The 19,977-nt window shown below is 47.2% G+C and overlaps 2 protein-coding genes and 1 long non-coding RNA gene across 3 annotated transcripts in view; 2 read left to right on the forward strand and 1 right to left on the reverse strand.

Annotated features, from left to right (window-relative positions):
• Positions 1–10,355, forward strand: part of LOC138916685 (liprin-alpha-1-like) — a 122,648-nt gene extending 112,293 nt beyond the window's left edge. The window contains exons 24-28 of the mRNA XM_070229823.1: positions 3,264–3,439; positions 4,407–4,475; positions 5,367–5,532; positions 7,991–8,058; positions 8,974–10,355. Of these exons, the coding sequence (XP_070085924.1) occupies positions 3,264–3,439; positions 4,407–4,475; positions 5,367–5,532; positions 7,991–8,049 (470 nt within the window). The 3' untranslated portion in view covers positions 8,050–8,058; positions 8,974–10,355. The remainder of the gene's footprint in view (positions 1–3,263; positions 3,440–4,406; positions 4,476–5,366; positions 5,533–7,990; positions 8,059–8,973) is intronic.
• A 1,221-nt stretch (positions 10,356–11,576) lies between these two features.
• LOC138916688 (uncharacterized) overlaps positions 11,577–19,977 on the forward strand; it is a 59,926-nt gene continuing 51,525 nt past the window's right edge. Inside the window, exon 1 of the long non-coding RNA XR_011424006.1 lies at positions 11,577–11,731. This is a non-coding gene — a long non-coding RNA (uncharacterized lncRNA). The remainder of the gene's footprint in view (positions 11,732–19,977) is intronic.
• OR4D11 (olfactory receptor family 4 subfamily D member 11) lies at positions 16,376–17,311 on the reverse strand. The gene is given in 1 exon segment (NM_001391698.1): positions 16,376–17,311. A coding segment is annotated over 1 exon segment (936 nt).

A 19,977-nucleotide genomic window follows, 5' to 3' on the forward strand; every position in this document is an offset into this window, starting at 1 on the left:
CTGTATTCTGTTTTATCTGGTCCATTGTGTTTTTCGTCTCTAGTGTTTCTAATTGATTCTTCTTTATAATTTCAATCTCTTTTGTGAAGTAACTCCAGAACTTGTTGACTTGTTTCTCTATATTTCCCTTTACCTCATTGAGTATTTTGAGGATAGCTATTTTGAACTCCTCTTGACTTACTTTACCCATTTCCAAGCCCTCAGGACATAATTCTGTGTTTTTATTGTTTCCTTTTGGACTGGAACTTTTATAAATTGCTGGATGGTAGAGGAGAGGTTTTTGCGCATGATGCTGTTATTTGGTTGCAGGTACAGCCTGTCGCCACTAGATGGGGGTCGAGAGCCTTGGTTCTGAGCCCTGCGCCTTCAGCCACGATGGTGGCGCCCAGCATGGGTTGAGGGAGGAGGGACACTTTCTCTCATGCCGACCTGGATTGGCACAGCTCTCGCTCTCTGGTCTCCCAGGGCCCTGGCTTGCTGGGGTTCCCCCACGCGAAAGCTGTCCCCTGTTAGAGGGTTTCCGCTGCTCCAGCGGTGGGAGTCCTGCACGATCTCCCAATGCACGGCCCCTCCCCTGCTCCTTCTCACACCCACGGCAGCGATCCCAGTCTCTAGGGGAGGGAGCAAAGACCCCGTTCCACCTCCTCTGAGGGCGGCTCCAGCCTCTCCGCCTTCCGTCGTTTGGCTGCTGTGGGTCTGTGAGGATTTCTGTTATTGGGATTTTTTTTTTTGGTTGGAAAGCAGTTGTTCTTTTTAGTTGTAATTTGGAGGGGAGAGAGTCCTGGGTGAGCTCACGCTGCCATGTTGCTGACGTCACCCCTATTTCTAGATATTTTATTCTCTTTGTTGCGATTGTAAATGGTATTCTATTCTTGAGTTCTCGTTCTGTTAGTTTGTTATTAGAGTAGAGAAATGCAACTGATTTTTGTAAGTAGACTTTGTATCCTGCAACTTTGCTGTAGATGTTTATTTCTAATAGTTTTCCCATGGCTTCTTTTTTTTTTTTTTTAAAGATTGGCACCTAGGCTAACAACTGTTGCCAATCTTTTTTTTCTGCTTTATTTCCCAAACCCCCCTGGTACATAGTTGCATATCTTAGTTGCATGTCTTTCTAGTTGTGGGATGTGGGACGCCGTCTCAACGTGGCCTGATGAGCGGTGCCATGTCCGTGCCCAGGATCCGAACCCTGGGCTGCCTCAGCGGAGCGCGCGAACTTAGCCACTCAGCCACCGAGCCGGCCCCGCCATGGCTTCTTTAGGGTTTTCTCTATATAAAATCATGTCGTCTGCAAACAGTGAGAGTTACACTTCTTCACTGCCAATTTGGATTCCTTTTCTTTCTTTTTCTTGCCTAATTGCTCTGGCCCAAACCTGCAGTACTATGTTCAGTAAGAGTGGTGGGAGTGGGCTCCCTTGTCTTGTTCCTGTTCTCAGGGGGATGGCGCTCAGTTTTTCCCCGTTGAGTATGATGCTGGCTGTGGGTTAGTGATTTCCCATTTTTAAAAATATTAGGAAATTTGTTAAGTGGAGAAAACTAGTCTGGCATCCTTACAGAGGAGGGAGGGTTGGAGATGAGTGCTTTGAAGACCCTCCTCTCATGGCCTGGTGGTTCAAGTCTGGCCCCCAGCACTCAGCGGCCCAGGTTCGCTCCCTGGCCGCAGCACCACAGCACCTGTCTGTGTGCGGCTGTGCTGTGGGGCAGCTCGTGACTTACCACCAGGGTGCGCCACCACGCCCTGCATCTCTGGGAGGAAGCACGGTCCTCCTCTGAGCCACAGCACCTGTGCCTACTTTCTTGTGCTTACGTCAGTCTGCGCGAACCGTCTCAAGGGGAACACTCCTCCTGTGACTTGTTCTGACGTGTGTACTCCTTCACTCAGAAATGCCACCCCCTGCCACACTGCTGGGTAACACCAGGGCACAGACGGGCAGGACTCTGCTATCGGCTCACTGGACTCCAGTGCGGCGATTCTGCTCTAGCCACTTATCGGAGGGCTTCAGGAGCACAGACGGAGCCCTGTGTCTCTGCCTCCAGGGCTCAGGGGGCAGCACAGAGGCGCTGGTTCAGCTGGGCCTTGGAGGTGGAGGAGGAGCTCCTTAGCAGGGGACGATGGCAGAGGCGGCTCAGTGAGAGCGCAGGTGGGGAGATGCAATGGGAGCCTCTCACCCGGCATGCCTCGAAAGCATCGACTACAATAGTCTGCTTTTAAGTAAGACGTTAACGATTAAGCTCAAAGTAAAATCTCCCAGAATTTTCAGAATAAAGAAATCACTAACAACAGTCATAATAATAGGTAAGACTTAAGAACTCGAAGCACTTTCAGAGGTTAATTATTTAATCCTTCCCACAACCCCGTGCGTGTGAGTGCTGTCTTCTTCCCCAGGTTTTACAAAGAAAGAAACTGAAGACAAAACTGGTTGAGGACACAGCCCGTTTAAAGGATAGTCTGGTCGTGATTGAGCTAACGTGAATCACAAGAAAAACCGTAAGCCAGCTTTTATACTATATATATATACACACTTTATACTATATATGTAGTGCGTATATTTTATACTATATATATAGTGTGTGTGTGTATAGTATAAAAGGGCATTGGAAATAAAATGGGTAAATCAGTTTTGTCTGTTTTCTGTATCTGTTTTAAATCTTTTTATAGTTGACAAAAGTTGTCTTTGGAAGTGATTGATGAGCATCCGGAGATATTTTCATGGAGTGGCTATTTTTAGATCTCTACTAGAGCGAATTTAATAATGGATCACTTCGTGTGGTGTAAGATCTTCCCCCCAGTCTCTGATATGCTGGAGAGTATCTTTAAGTTTCTCTCTTTTTAAAATGAGACAACAAAAAAGGCTTCAAGGAAACAAGCTTCAAGATTACAAATGAGAGATTTGTGTTGAATCGAGCAGGGCGCCAACTCCTTCTCTGACGAAAAGAAAGTGTTTCAGAAACTCTGAAGGCTGTAGAGGAAGCGCGCTCGTGCCTGGTGGGCATTCAGCTTCTTCTCTGTCCTTCTGGTTTCTGACCCTGGATCCTCCTCATTTTCTGTTCTCTAGAAAATAAATGTCCGTAAGAACTTCATTGCTCTTGGGTTCTTTGGCAGCATGAGTTCTAGTGGGACAGTTTCCCTTCGATGGAGGAGGGCCGAGGCGTGACCTCTAAATGCAGCAGCCGTTGCCTGCCCACCTTCTGTGTGCTGTTACAGGTGTGCATGATGAAGACAGCTTTGTGCAGACGCCGTTCTAATTGTTTCTGTTCACCTGTAGACGTGCTTGTGTGGAGCAACGATCGAGTGATTCGCTGGATCCTCTCAATTGGTCTTAAAGAATATGCAAACAATCTGGTGGAGAGTGGCGTTCACGGTGCACTTGTGGCCTTAGATGAAACCTTCGATTTCAGCGCACTGGCGCTCTTGTTACGGATCCCTAAGCAGAACACACAGGTATGCTGCAGAGCCGGCCCGGCTCTCACTCAGCGTTCAGTCAGGTCTCCTGATGGAGACGTCTAGCTGGTTAACTGAGTGGACACAAAACTTCACAGTACCTCAGACAACTATCCCTAATCCACAAAATACTGGTTCCAAACCAGCAATGCTTAATTCTTCATTAGTTTTGCCTGTCCTTCCATTTTCTGTTGTCAGCATGAGAGTCTTGCGATAAAAAAAAAAAGGGGAAACTTCGTTCAAGTCCATATGCTCGTAGGAGTGACGACATGTATTTAGTTCTTACGTGGAAAGAGAAATGCTCATAGGTACACCGATGGAGATTCTGTTAATTTTGTTTCTATTGCCCTGTGTGATTCTTTTTGACACACGGGCTCACCTGAGAATCAGGAAATTTATTCTTCTTCTACAGAAGATTGTATGTCTTTTGCTGATACCCCCCATCCCCCCACCAGCACCAACCCACAGAGCACACTTTCGTAGATAGTCTGCCAGCGGTCATGGGTCCCTTTCCCTGAAAGCCCATCCATGGGCTCCGCAGGAATCCCCTAATTTAAAATGTGGTTGTGGGGGCCAGCCCGGTGTTGCAGTGGTTAAGTGCGCACGTTCTGCTTCTCGGCAGCCCGGGGTTCGCCGGTTCGGAGCCCGGGTGCAGACGTGGAAGCACTTGGCAAGCCATGCTGTGGCAGCGTCCCACATATAAAATAGAGGAAGATGGGCATGGATTCTAGCTCAGGGCCAGTCTTCCTCAGCAAAAAAGAGGAGGATTGGCAGCTGGTGTTAGCTCAGTGCTAATCTTCCTCAAATAAATTAATTAATTCAATTAAATTAAATGCTGTCATGGCTCAAGGTGTTTATAGCCTGAGCTTTTTAAAAGTCTTGATTTGAAAAACAGTTGTGATATGCTAACGTCCTTCAGATTAGATTGATGAAGCTTTGCGGTATTGTTGTTTTGTTATGATTTCAGGCTCGCGCTGTCTTGGAACGAGAATTTAACAACCTTTTGGTCATGGGGACGGACGGAAGTTTTGATGAAGTGAGTTTTCAGCCTAATGAATTTTATTTAAATTTGCATTCAGTGTGAATTATTTGTTCATATGCACGTGAGCCCCGTCGGCAGTCTCTCTTCTAAGTGTGGAGATGATTTTACCTCCTGAGCTAAGCTTTGCTCTCAAAAATGTGTTAAGTGAGATAGTAAGAAACTCGTATTTTCAGTCTGAGGTTTTCTGTTTTTAAAATATTTGCTATTTAAGTTTTGATAGCCCTCAAAAATGTTGTTCCCATCAACATTGGTGGCAGCCGAGGCATGGTGTCCATGGGCTATGTTTGGGGACCGCTGGATGTCTGACCCCAATCCAGAGTCCCTGTGCTTTGGAGAAACCTGTTAGAAGGAGATTAGAGAAACGCAACATGTTAATTTCCCCTCACACAGTCGTGACTCGTTTGTTCCCACACTGTTTTTATTCTTTCCTTCGTTGCCCCTTAAGAAAACGTGAGTTTGCCTGGTGACTAGGAGGACAGCTAAAGGAGCGCTTGCTGGCTCTTCCCCGGCTCTAAGGCAGAACTGCTTACAGCTTGGAAACTATTTTAAGACAAATAGAAATGTATTATCTTATACGGCAAGAAGATGATTTCTCCAAGATAAGAAAGGAAACAGGGTGATGAACAGGAGGCACATGCACCTGGCCGGCCCAGGGCCGTCCTCATCGATGCCCAGTGAGGGCCCCACATAGTGTTACTGGGCCCGTCACTCTCAGAAGTTCCCGGTGGGGACAGTAGATCCTGTGGTTATCAGGAACGGGTTAAATAGGTGTGAACAAACATGCAGTGACGAATTCAGCAGTCAGGTCCAAGGCTGGTAACTTGACTGTCTATTTTTGTCCTTTATTTTAAAATCAGTCTTGTTTTCTGTCCTTTAATTTCCCAGGACCATGATAAAAGCTTTAGGAGAGCACCTTCTTGGAGAAAAAAATTTAGACCAAAGGATGTTCGTGGCTTAGCTGCTGGGTCCGCAGAGACTCTCCCCGCCAACTTCCGGGTCACGTCCTCTCTGTCCTCACCCTCCATGCAGCCGAAGAAGACGCAGCTGGACGGTAGGTGTGCAGGGGCGGCCAGCCGCTGTGGGCGGCATGAGCAGCTTTGTGGCTGGAATGTTAACCGTGATCCAGAATGGCCTCTTGATTGTGTTACAAGGCATTGAGTACTGGTGCATGCCCAGGTTAAGTGTTTTAAAATGAATCCTAACATCTGTGCATAACAGTTTAACAATAATGTAGGTTTTTTAGAGTCTTGTCTGGTTGAATCTTAGCATATCCTTCCAACTAATAAAGCTGAGCGTCGCGTGTGTTCTCGGCGTGCTGAGTGGACGTCCTGTAGCCTGTGTGTGTGGCAGGCAGCCCTGGAAGGCTCCGCCGGAAGGTGGTGCAGCAGCTCTCGGGCCACGCCGGGTGCTCCCGGGACATCTCTCCACCTGGAGAGGTGACTGAGTCCATCTTAGAGAACACAGTTTCCCCCTCTGTGAGCCTTCCCTTTCCTCTCTCCACCCCTGCTGGCGTTGGTCCCTGTCACTGCGCACCATAAGGACGGAGAGGAGGAAGAAGGTGAGCCTGGGCAGGTCGTCACTGGAGCGCGGTGGGCCGTGGGAGCGCACGAGCCTTGCAGTCAGGGTTCCAGATGGAGCTTGCGGTTTTCCCTTTGACCGCCGCTCCGCTTGGAGGACACGGCTGATGACAAGTTGGCCGCGCTTTACTGACAGACCTCTCAGCTCTGACCGTGGCCCCCACGATGACAGGATCAAGGGCAGATGGCCTCGGTGGACCCTGGCTCTGCCACTGAGGAGGGGCACAGCCTCGAGCACTGTGCCTCAGTCTCCCCGTCTGTAGGGCCGTCGTCGTACAGCCGTGTCCTCTTCAGCGGCTGTGGCAGTGAAACGGCTGCTCCTCGTCAGGCTCGTAGGAGGCATCTGCGGGTCCTGGTCCCGTGTGGTGCTGGCCGCTGGGGCCATTGTAGCCACACTCCCGTTACGAAGGACTTCGTTCTCCTCTCTGTGGCCCATGGATCGGCTATGGGAAAGGAAGCGCTTTTAAAAATTGTCCTGAGTTGGCTTTTACAAGTTTCCCTGTTCTTAGCCCTTCCCGTATGTAGGTTTGTGAGTTTGGCTCTCACTTGCTTATATCAAAATGAGAGAAAAGCGCGTGTGTGTAAAGCCTTCGCTCAGCCGGACGCTTGGTGAGATGGCCCCCAGGGCAGCACTGCTGCTGGAAGCCTGCATCTCTCTGCAGAGCTCAGTGATCTGGTTAATGGGGCAAGAGTAGCAGTGTCTTCAGTAGCATTCTTATTCTAAGGAGCATGAGGTAATTTGTATAACTCTAACGGTAACTCGGCCCTCCACTTATTGAATAGGCTGACGGAGCGCCTTCTGATTTTCTTCACAGCTTCGTGCCCAGTTTCCTCAGACTCAGTCACACTTCCCGTGTTCAGTATTGACGGCGACATTGAGATTAGAGTTCAGATAAATTAAAAATAAGCCTAGAGAGAGGTGTAGGGAATATATTACATGGAAGACGGCTGTTGACCCTTGTAGGAAAACTGAGGCCCAACCCCGGGAGAGTGGACTGCTCAATGCCTTCTTAAATAAGGGGCATCGGGGAAGCTGCAGCTGGCCTCCTGGGACCTCAGGGTCAGGGTTTGGAAAGATGACCCATGCTCACCGACAGTGCCGGCTGTCGTGCCATCTCTTCTGGAACCACGGCACATTCTTGATAAAACGTGTTCCTGCTGGACCCGTGGGAACACAAACTGTGTAACTGGCAGTCGGGAATATCTGCTCCAGGTGTTTGCACATTTTCTGTCCAGGTTGCAAGGGAGAGGCGGGGCTCACCTCTTGGGCCGTGCCGTGTGTTTCTCGACAGGAACAAGGCCTCAGTGGTACACATCACTTCCGGCAGAAACTGAGACTGGGTTTTAGTGTTCTTAGATGAGTCATTGTCCTCTACCGACCCCCTGCAGCCAGGCCCTGGGGAGGAGTGCCCTGGATGCTCCCTCAGACAGGCGCGGAGGGCAGGTGGCCCGAGGGCACGTCTCCCGTCAGGCCAGGCCTGCGTTTGACTCCGGTCACCTGCACCCCGTGGTGTCTAGCGCTGCCCCGGGTTATCTACCTCACACCGGCCTGGGGATATCACGTTTAGGCCCCGAAGAAAAGTCTAGTTGCTCTGCAAATCTAGAGAGTTTCAGGAGAAACAAAGTTACCAGGTGAAGTAGTTGTCACTTACACAGAGGACATCACGAAGTGTGTATCATCTGAGGCGTCCTTGCTGTCGTGAGATTAGCTGCCAGTGGCTCCCAGGGCTGCTGGGGGCTGAAGAGAACCCCCTCCTGGCGACGCTTAGGTTCTCTTTCCCTGGCTCGTCCGCTCCCATCTAGCAGTTTCCCTGGGAGCCCTCAGTAGGTGTTGTTGTAGGTGTGCAGATGTGTGTGTACGTGTGCCCCGTGTGACGTCTGAAGACTAACCGCACGCTGTGTTTGCACGCTTCCTCCCCGGTGTCGGAGCAGGCAGCGTGTCGGGAGCGCAGAGGCTGGACGCCGCCACGGTCAGGACTTACTCCTGCTGAAGCCCCGTGGTGAGTAGAGGGCTCCGCGTGCCCGGAGGCCGCAGAGGCGGCCGGGTGACCGCACGGGGGCGCTGCCTGGCCCGGAGAGCCCATTTCCGTTCCTGCAGGCCTTTAGGAACACGCATGCAAGCCCGGCTGCACCCGTTACGTGGTTCTGGTGTTCTGTATGCTCACAGTTGGTCACAGAGGGGTTCGTGTATCCTCATTTGTTAAGGAAAAAAGTGTATTTGCATTTTTTCCTTAAAACTGAAAGTGCTGGACTCTTTTCAGTATCTGCTAATGTCTTTTGGGGGTGGGGAGGCAGGAGAGCAGCGCGTGGCAGGAGCTCACCGGCTCAGCTCTTGGCTGGCGACCACCCGTGGTTGAGAGCGCCCGGCACGGCGGCTCTCCGCCTTGACCCTGGCATCCGCGCTGGTGTCGCTCCCAGGTCAGCGGCGCCCACTGGCTTTCTTAGAAATACACGGTCTTGAATGAGCCGCACCCCGCACGGCCAGGTTTCCTGGGGCCACGCTGTCGTGCGACCCTGAGGGCCTGGCGGGTGGTTTTAAACACACAGCTGCGTTGCCATCGCAGGGGTGCAGTTACGAGCAGCCCGCTCGCGCTGAAGGGGTGACGTGGGGCTGGGAGCCCAGCCCCTGCTCGTGGCGCCAGGGCCGGGGGCTGTGTTCCGCTCTCCACTTTTCACGTCTCCGCCAGAAGGTTTGATTGGTTTCCTAATCTTTTTAATTGGTAACTTTTAGACATACGCCAAAAGGAAGTCAGCAAGGAATTTTCTCATTGATACGCGTACTCCTTGACGTTTCATCTCAGTTCTCAAGCAGCTACAGCGCAAGGGGCAGGGAGGCAGGGCTGGGCCTCAGGACGCAGGTGCGCGCCGGGCGGCCCGTCCTGAGGCTGATTGTCCTGTTTGTGCTTCCTTTCCAGTTTACCCACACTACTTCTACAGATGACCGTGCAGCGCTCGGGACCCGGCGAAGACGGCCTTTCAGAATTCAGTGGATCTGCAATCTGTTGATACTTGTTATATGGACCCTAAGATATTTTATTACAGAGTTTTTAATTAGTGAAAAATTCACGAATACCATAGAGAAAATATTTTAGAATTTAATGTTTCTTATATTTATGTAAACATGACTTCATTTATATAGTTAGTTACTTTTTCATGTATATCCAGGCTATAAATATCCTTTCAAATCGATTCTGTTCTTCTATCTAATTTTAGTCTTTCAAACGAATGTACTGTAATGCTTGTATGTATAAATCCTATGAAAAGATACAGGGCTTTTGTAAATTATGCATTTATTGTAATTATCATTAATTTTTTAATAATAATCGGCGAGAGAGAAGAGGATTTTACTGCATTTGCATTTGTAAGATCATCATGACATGGTGCGCGTTATCCTGACAAATGTAACCAGCTCTACAACAATCATTTTGAAACAAGCAGACTTAATTTTAAGCAATTGCGTTTTAATGACTGACCTTACTCTACTTTTTCTAGCAAGAAATGCTTTATTCTGCAGCGTGAACAGACTGAAAGTACCTGGTGTTAAATATGAGCTTCTGATAAAATTTGGGCTGAAGGGGCCGTCAGAACTGTGAGCATCTCTGGTGGCTCTCAGTAGCTTGCAGAGCTCGTCCCTGGAGACCCGCACGGCTTGTCCTCAGCGCCCGGCACGAGCCCCAGCCGGGAGCACTTCTCTCGGCCGCAGGAAGGGCTGGGGGGCTCTCTGGGCTCTGCCCTGATGGGCGGACTCGGGCCCCCGCCCCGCTGCTCTTTGAGGACCAAGCAGGAAGCACCGCGCTCCACAGGGACGCCCGTGCCGGAAGAGGAAGGCGCGGGCTCCCTGAAACCAGGAAACCAGGCAGTGCGACTCTACTAAAGGCCTTATTTTTTCTTATGTAAATCATCTTTTTACATTTGTTTGTAAACATGTTGAAAGGAGGGACCTATTGGTACATTTTTAGCTTTTGACGATATAGCCGTTTTGGACTGTCTAAGTAGCAGATGTAACTTTTCCTTTTTAAATGGCACATTAAAGAGCCAGCAGGAAATGTGTTCCCACCACGGTGCATTATTTATTATACAGCTCATTTTGTCAGTGGACGGTTTACATTCGGTTTCTGCTTTTAACTTCCTTGTACGATTCATTCGTTGTTACATTCTGTTTTCTGTTAATCTTTTGTGAACCTCCTGATTATGTAACAAAGTATGTACAGTCTCCTTTTGAACTATTTTTATCACAGTATTATTTATTGCTTTCTTTCAATAAAGTACTGAGGCGTTTTCCACTGCCAATAAAGGATACTGAGAATAAGCTGTCATTCTGTGACAAATCGGCCGCAGCTGGCTCATCTCCGGCTCCAGGCTGATTCAGTGGCGGCAGCGTGGTCGAGTGGACTTTCTTGGGTAGAAATCAGTTGACAGAATGAAAAAGCTGGGGGTGGAAGCACAGGATGGGGGCGTCCCCGCCAGGAAGCCCAGGGGCTTCCCGCCTCGGCCCCCGAGGCCCAGACCCTCTCTCGCTGAGACCTGGGGGACCAGGCCCGGGCAGCCTGGCGCTCAGAGGCACCACAGGCCACAGGGAGGCGCAGAGGCGCGTCAGTCCATGCGCGCACTGGGGCCCTGCCCTCCTGCTGCTCCCGCCCTGGGCTGTGTCCTTCCGGTTCCCAGGGAGCCTGGTCTCGGAGCGCTCAGACGGAGTCCTGAGTCATGAAGCAGTCCGGCGCGAGAGGGGAGGGACGCGCCGACGGGCCCGGGCAGGCAGGCAGGCAGGACGCGCCCGGCTGCAGGGCGGCAAGGCGCGGCGCTCGTGGCTGGCAGCGCCAGGCCCAGGGCACCCGATGCCTCAGCCCCTACGTGCTGTCGCCCGCCCTCCCCCCACCGCAGTATTGTCATCAGGTCTGGGGGTGCGCGATGCCCAGGCCGACCCCATGCCTCGCGCTGTGTTGGGTGGGCGCTGCTGACTGTCGCCTCGGTTTTCCTTTTCCTGTTCTGCTGTCCTTCCAGGGCTGACGGCCGCCTCTCCTGAGTGACGTGTTTTCTTTATTCGGGTGAATACATTCCAGCTGGTGTCCGTCAGGGCACAGCGATCCGGTGGTTTGGTGTTCTCTTGAGAGCCTGTGCTGGCTGGTTTTCCAGTTTTGTTGGGGGCAGCCTTTTCTTGGCATTTCCTCGTTCTTGGGTTCACTTAAGCGTGAGACTCAAAAGCACATAGCGCTTCCCTGCTTTTTCACCCACCAGTCCGTTTGCCTGACCAAAGCCGGGCAAGCCTTGGGTAGCCTGAAGCTTCTGGAAGCAGACCAGGTCATCATTGACTCTTTAAGTTGCAGGTGTTTGATTAAAACTTCATTCGGTGGTTCCGTTTACGCCTTTAACAAAAGGTCAGCTCAGAACGACGCAGAGAGCACAGGCCGGTGTTGCAGTAGCTCTGCTGTGCTAGGCGCACTCTGCTGTGCTAGGCGCACTCTCAGCCACGCCTCCCGGGTCTGCTCGCCCCACATGCAGTGTCCCAGGGCTCGCCTGCAGTCGGCGGGGATGGGAGCCATTCGCAAGCCAGGTGTGGCCACACTGAAGACTCTCTGGACCCTTCCCACCGCTAGAACTCTGTCGAGCCTCCTTTAGCCTCATAATTGCTGCCCTTAAGTTTCTCTTTTCAAGTCTCACATCATGCACTTTAAGGTAATTGTGGGTTTGGGGTTTTCTTTGCTCTTTTGCTGGCTAAGTCCTGTGCTCATGGGGATGGGCTCCCCAGGGTCTGGGGAGGAGCGTGTCTCCCCTGTATCTCCGGCAGGTGGATAGCGAGGTGGGCGTCCGGGTGCTGTGGCTGCTGTCCTAACCACCGATATGTCATCGAGTGCATTCCCAAATAGCTCAGAGGCTTCTGTTTCTGACATTTCCTTAGCTTAACTCCTCGGTGAGGAGTAGTAGCCAGTGGTTTTGCAACCGCGTGTCCTTGACTCAGTGGGGCACCTTTTGGAGTCCTGTTGTTTGAGGCCAGCACTGCGTGCGCCCCCTCCACCTGGCACACGCCGAGGGCACACCCAGTGCAGGGAGGAGCAGGGCTGGCGTGGAGGATCCATCCTTCGCCTCTTCCCGCTTTCAGTGCTTGTTGGCCTCCTGGGCTGTGAGCCGGGTCTCCCGTCTCTGCCTCTGTCTTCACGTGGCCCCACCCTGTGTCTTATCTTCTGTCTCTTACGAGGACACTTGTCACTGGCCCACCTAGGTCATCTGGGATGGTCTCACCTCAAGACGCTTCACTTAGTTACACCTACAAAGACCCCTTTCCCAAATAAACTCACGTTCACAGGATCCTGCGATTTGCACACAGACACATGCTTGTGGGGCCCCCGTTCACCCCATTCCACCTTTCGACATTCTGGAGAAGAGCTGCCCTGCCCGGGAGATACCCGGATGGATAGACCTGGCTCTACCCCAAGGGACCCACCCCCCAGTGGGAACATGGTGAGCCGAGAGAGGGAGCCGTGACGCCCGGGCTCCTACATAACACGTGCTTAATGTGGCCTCTCGATTCCTCCAGTGTGGACTTTGCCTCTTGGCATCTCCTTCTGGGGGATGAGAATTTCAGCTTTCCCGCACCTCCCTTTCTCCTCCCCAGCTCCCAGCAGAGCTGAATCCGTGTTCACTGTTGCCGTGAGGAAGGCTGGAGGTGTTATTCATTGCTGGGCCAAGTGGGTTACTATGATTACAACCGAGGGCACGTGTTGTGTGCCCAGTATTTACAGATGAAATGACCGTGTCTGGGATTTGCTTGACAATAATCTTGGCGGAGGGGTAGGTCAGGATATGGGTCAAACCAAATTGACCGTGTGGGTTGATAGTTGTTGAAGGTGGGTGATGGATTCATGAGGGTTTATCATAGTATTCTCTTTTTGCATTTGTGTGACATTTTCTATAATAATATTTTAATAGTTATTTTAGGGAGACCCTCTGTGTTTTAAACCCTCAGTCTTTAGATGTCGGGAAAAATTGCTTCTTGGTCCTCACTTTGGAATGTAATTTACCCAAGTTTTGAACATTAACTGCAGCCCACCCATTTTACACCACAACTCAGCATGCACGCACTACGTTTCATCCATTCTGTCGTGACTCCTTTGTGACATTTTGGTGTCTTTGAAGTCAGGATGTGTCTTACAAACGATGGCATCTTAGACTTGATGAACTATGGCGTACGAGAAAACTTCACGTGGGCTGCAGCTTCTCTGCTGCTCCTCCCACTGACAGGTGGGGTCTCATCCCCTGCAGCCTGGCCAGCCTCAGTGACTTGGTTGACCAAATGAATGTGGCAGATGTGTGTTAAAGAAAGTGTGTTAAACCACACCAAGGACTGTGCTGTCTTCCTTCTAACCAAAATTGCTTTGCTTAGGGGGCTGGGAAATAAAGCTTAAATAAAAGGGTAGTGAGGGAAAAATCAAATCTTTGTGGCTACTGCCAGGGCCGCTGTTAGAGACTGAATGGTGTAGATTTCTATGTCCAATTTCTGTTGAATGCAATATATTCATTGAGGCTATACAATTATCTTAATCTACATCTCTAAGATCCACAGCTCCCTTAGAATCTAGGAAGGTAGCACAGTGACAGCTGTTGATATTCATCAGGTTAATTACTTCAGAATAATTTTATGTTATTGGGTTCACGGGTACCCAGAGATGTTGATCATTGAAATATTCGATTCAGGGAACAATGTAAGAAAGGGTAGTTTGAAAGCTATGTGTGTGTGTCCAGAGCCAGTCAACCTTTCCATGGCTATTAGGAACAGAGCTTAAAAATAATAAAAGCTGATTTAATTGGAACAAATGCAACCCAGCTTTAGATTTTATGTCATCCAGAGTAATGATAATGTTTATGTAATCAGATGTAATTCTTTCTCCTTCTCCTGAAATATTGAATCAGATTGTGTTGTGTGTTTAAACATGGCTTGAGAAAGTCTCAGGGACAGTGATGTGGCAGGAGTTCTTTGGTCCTTGGTCTCCTGGGATTATGCCTCTGAGATACAATCAGTGATTCAGTCCCCATAGATCTTTGGTGCCATCCAATTCTGACATAGTGATAAAACTCTGATTTGAGTGATTCACAAGAGATAGGAAGGACAGAAAAGGACAAATTGGCATGAAATAGACTGCAAGGTGGTTTGTGGCATGCATTTTTCATAGGCAATTTCACATAGAAAAGCTTAGAGACTCGTGACCAGTGCTACCTGAGCAAAGGTAGCAGGACCTTATGAACGGTGACTTGACAAATGTGAATTATTCTTAGAATTTTCATGTTAGGGGAAGTAGGTCAATATGGTAAACATTTAGAATTTATAGACCAGGTGACAAGAAATGGCAATGAACCAGTTAGTTAATCAGTGCTTATGGTGCCATTCCAGATCCAAAGTGGGACATAAGTAAAGTTTGTCCTCAACGCTCAGTATCCTTTGGCTAACTCTACTTGGGCTCTTCTCTGTCCTGGGTGATCTGACTTCTTGTTCTGATCCCTTATCCCTGCCAGAAAAGCCAAGGGTTTATATTTGATCCATTACTTTCTTTTAATATGAAACTATCCAATGCATTATGTCAACAGCTTCAGGATGACGTTTTAAGCTATAAAAATAACCAGCAAAGCTATAGTCATGTTTTAATGACAGAAAGCTAGAAATTTGTTTTTTTCCTAGATTGACACCTGAGCTAAAACTGTTGCCATCTTTTTTTTTTGTTCTTCTCCCCAAAGCCCCCCAGTACACAGTTGTAGGTTCTAGTTGTGAGTGCCTCTGGTTGTGAAATGTGGGACTCCGCCTCACCGTGGCCTGACGAGTGATGCCACGTCTGCATCCAGGATCTGAACCAGTTAATCCCTGGGCTGCTGAAGCAGAGCACACGAACTTAACCACTTGGCCATGGCGCTGGCCCAAGAAAGCTGGATGAAAAATGCTTTGAATTCAATGTATATTCCTATGTTTTGCTACCCCATCAGTTTTTTCCAATAATGAGGAGTAGTGGCCCTGTAGTAGGAGAGTGTAACAGATCATTGGGGGTTGGGGTTAGGGTTCAGGTCAGAATGTGCATAATGTAGAGCAATTTGGATGGTATTAATAATGATATTTGCCTTTCACTGAGAATTTACTATCTGCCAGGCATTGTATGTTTCACATATACCATCTCATTTTAACCCTGACAACAACTCCATGAGATGGATATTATAAGTACCTTTTTATAAGTGACATATGACCTGTGAAGACATGAAATAATTTGCTCAAGATCACACAGTTGAGGGATGGCAGAGATAGGATTTGGACCCAAGGCCGTATGACTCTGAGGTTAGAGCATTCAGCTATAATGGTTTACTTTTACCATGCTTTCCCAGACAAAAACACTACCTTTTACTTCTTCACAAACACCAACAAATTGAAGACTGGATTGTTTAGAGTTTTATCTTCTTTAACCCTTCCTCTCTCTCTCTCAGGAAGTGGGAAGTGAAAAGAGTGTAAATTCTCAATGGAGAACCCAGTCTGAGATTGGCCCTGGTAAGGCTGGACTAGAAGATCAGTTCTTGAATAATGAGAATGGCTTGCTCGTTGTGTAGGATTTCTGAGGTTCTGCCTTTGTCTAAACTTATCACAAGAATGTGAATCTGGCACGTGCAGTTCTGCATAAGATAAATCCCTGTAGGCCATTATGGGAAGTCTTTCAAAGCTTCTTCGTTCCTTATAGGAATCCAGGAGGACAACAATTGTGTGCCTTTGAGGTTCTCAAGAGGTCACAAGCCCATGTGGTGTTCAACTAAGCAAAAAAAAGTCTTAATCTGTGATGGGCCATTTGTCCCCATATACGGGTGCTGCATTTGCAGTGATCATGAAATCTTTCTAGAACAGGATTACAGTTTGGCATAGACAGGTCCAGTAATGTAATACATTACATCCAAATGGTTTAAGAGCAATCAATTGGGTATCTGAAGACTTATCTCTGTGATTAAGTGGATATGAGTTCTTGAGCAAATCACTCTAACTCTAGGCTTCTGTGTACTTACCTCTGGAAAAGGAGTTGGATTTAATCAATCTCTTCACCTGCGATATAGTTGTCCTGACACATTGTTACTTTGTTCTTTGAATGGAAATACATCAATCAGCTCAATCCTGTAGCACTAGTTACTTTATGCTTACCAGAAGCTAGGGTTACCAGCAACCTATTAATTTACTAGAAAAATAAATTGTTACCTAGTACGTGTAGTTGGTTTATTGATAATATATTTGAGTATATAAATAGGACTCTGTGGGAAAAATGATGAAAGGAGTCCTTGGTGATGAAGAGATTGGAAACTCTTATTCTATTCCACCACAGAAGGCATGAGTCTTCTCTTCAGTCTCTTCATGGCTGACTTCATTTCTTGGTTCCTCAGAGTGTAGATCAAGGGGTTCATCAGAGGGGAGATGACAGTGAAGGTGACAGAGATGGCTTTATCTGTGGGGAGGGCAGTGAAGGGCCGGGCATAGACATAGATGCAGGGCACAAAGTGCAGAGTCACCACCGTGATGTGTGAGGTGCAGGTGGAGATGGCTTTCCTCCTGCCCTCCCCTGCCTGAGACCTCAGCATCATTAGGATGACTGTGTAGGACACAAGCAGGAAGATAAACCACAGGGTACTCACTAAGCCATTGTTGGAAATCATCAGGAGCTCAAGTGCAGAGGTGTCTGTACAGGCGAGTTTGAGGACATGGGGGACATCACAGTAGAAGCTGTCAAGAACATTGGGTCCACAGAAAGGGAGGGGCAGCAATAGGGAAATTTGCATGATGGAGTGGACAAAGCCCCCCACCCAGGAAGCCAAAATGAGGGCAGTGCATCGCCCCCTACTCATGATGGTGACATAATGCAGGGGCTTGGAGATGGCTATGTAGCGATCAAATGCCATCACAGAGAGAGAGAAAATATCTGCTCCACCGAGGAGATGGAAGAAGAACGTTTGTGTCATGCAGCTAGTATAGGATATGGTCTTTATCTTTGACAGAAGGTCTGCCAGGACCTTTGGAGCGGTGATGGAGGAGAAGCAGATGTCAAGGATGGCTAGATTGCGGAGCAGGAAGTACATGGGGGTGTGAAGGCGAGGCTCACAGGTCACAGTGACCATGATGAGGAGGTTTCCCAGCAGAGTTGTCATGTACACAAAACACAGAAAAAGAAATAAGACCAAACTGAGATCTTGGGACTGAGTAAGTCCTAGAAATATAAATTCTTTTACCCTGGTGCCATTTCCCAACTCCATTGAATCATGTTTCTTCTTCTTTGTGTAGCTTGGAAAAAGTTAAAAGTGTTATTTCAGAAAGGGTTTACTCCCCCTTAATAGATTCAGGTTTACAGTTGGGTATTAGGTCGGAAGACTAGTGAGGCATTATCACCACATGAAGACTCTTTCCAAGGTTATTGTTAACACATCCTACATGCCATCTTATTCCGTAAGCATGCAGTTAATTATTGTTTTCTTCTGTAAATTATGTGTATTTTAGAAAATGCATAAAAGTAATGTTCTCAGAATAGAAGTTGTAAGTATCCAAGATAAAAAGGTGAATAGTAAATAATCAGAAAGGGAATATTTTGGCACAAGGGATACAAAAATGGATGCAGTTTGGTGTGTAAATAAGACAATGCCTATTTGGTACAACTGGGGTCCTTTGAGGTTTTACACAAATGTGGGGTTTTTTCCAGACTGGGTGCTCCATTTAAATGCTTTAAGAACTCCTATCTGCAAAATGATTGTCTTTGGACTGAATTTCACAGAAGCACTCCTCCCTTTTTTAGGTCACAGATTTAATGCTATGAAAAATCAGATAATTTTAAAGCTGTAAAATTCTTCTTTATCGTTCTATTTTTCCTTAAGGGGATTTATTTGTTTCTTTCTTTAATATACTTTAGGTACCAAAACCCCTGGATGTTGAATAACTCCTCAGCTATGAAAGAAAAGTGGTAACTCAGAGCTTCTCTTCTGTTCACTGGTCAAATTTCTTTCCTAAAAGCTATTTTTTTTTATTGCGCTTTCATTGACATACGATAGACTCATGTGTTTGACGTGTACACTTTGATAAGTTCTGACGTACGCATATACCCATGCAATCATCAATATGTTTAAGATAGTTAATTAATATGTCTTAATATATATTAAGATATAATAAGATATAAGTTAATTAATATATGTATCACTCCAAAAGTGTCCTTGTGACTCTAATATGTCCCCTCTGCCCCCTTTCTTCAGGCAAGCACTGATCTGCATTCTGTCACTATCCATTAGTTTGCATTCTCTAAAATTTTCTATAAATGGAATCCTAAAAGGTGTACGTTCTCTTTTTGTCTGGCTTGTTTCACTTACAAAATACATCCACGTTTTGTGTGTACCAATATTTTGTTCCCTTTTATTGTACGGATGTGCCACATTTTGTTTATCAATTCACTTGTTGATGAACATTTGGGTTGTTTCTAGTTTTTGGCTATTACACATAAAGCTGCTATGAATATTCTTGTAGAGGTCTTCATGTAGATATATGTTTCCATTTCTCTTAGGTAAGTACCTAGGAATGGAATGGCTGTAACTCTTAAAATTCAATAAGAAAACCAACCACCCAATTAAAAAAAAGGGGACAAATGGTTTGAACAGATACTTCAACGAGAAGATATAGGTTTAGCAATTAAGCATATGAAAAGATGCTCAATGTCATTTATCAGTGGGGAAATGTAAATGAAAGCTATAGTGAGATAACAGTGCACATTTATTAAAATGGCTAAAATAAGAGAGAAGGGGTTAATATCCAAAATATATAAAGAACTCATACATCTCAACAACATAAAATCAACAACCCAATTTAAAAATGGGCAAAAGATCTGAACAGAGATTTCTCCAAAGAAGACATACAGATGGCCAACAGGTGCGTGAAAGGATGTTCAACATCATTAGCTATCAGGGAAATGCAAATTAAAATTACAATGAGATATCACCTCTCTCCCATCAGAATGGCTATAATTAACAAGACAGGAAACAAGTGTTGGAGAGGATGTGGAGAGAAGGGAACCCTCGTACACTGCTGGTGGGAGTGCAAACTGGTGCAGCCACTATGGAAAGCAACATGGAGCATCCTCAGAAAATTAAGAATAGATCTACCGTATGATCCAGCTATCCCACTGCTGGGTATTTATCCAAAGATCTTGAAAACACAAATGCATAAAGATACATGCACCCCTGTGTTCATTGCAGCATTATTCACAATAGCCAAGACTTGCAAGCAACCTAGGTGCCCATCAAGGGAAGAATGGATAAAGAAGATGTGGTATATATTCATAATGGAATACTACTCAGCCATAAGAAATGATGCAATCCAGCCATTTGTGACAACATGGATGAAGCTTGAGGTTATTATGCTGAGTGGAATAAGTCAGAGGGAGAAAGTCAGATACTGTATGATCTCACTCATAAGTAGAAGATAAAAACAACGACAAACAAACACATAGCAACAGAGATTGGATTGGTGGTTACCACAGAGGAAGAGGGGAGAGGGGAGGGTAAAAGGGATGATTTAGGCTCACATGTGTGGTGATGGATTATGATTAGTTTTTGGGTGGTGAACATGATGTAATCTACACAGTCTTCGAAATATGTTACGATGTACGTCTGAAAGCTATATAATGTTATGATCCAGTGTTACTGCAATAAAAAAAGAAGATTCACATATCAGAGTTGACAAAAATGTAGAGGAACTGTAACTCTGGTGGGAATGTGCAATGATGCAACCACTTTTTATTATTATTATTATTTTTTATTGAGTCATTGATAGGTTACAATCTTGTGAAATTTCAATTGTACATTAATGTTTGTCAGTCATGTTGTAGGTGCACCACTTCACCCTTTGTGCCCACCCCCCACCCCACCTTTCCCCTGGTATCCAC

Source organism: Equus caballus, chromosome 12, assembly GCF_041296265.1.
Source record: "Equus caballus isolate H_3958 breed thoroughbred chromosome 12, TB-T2T, whole genome shotgun sequence".
Classification (NCBI taxonomy): Eukaryota; Metazoa; Chordata; class Mammalia; order Perissodactyla; family Equidae; genus Equus; species Equus caballus.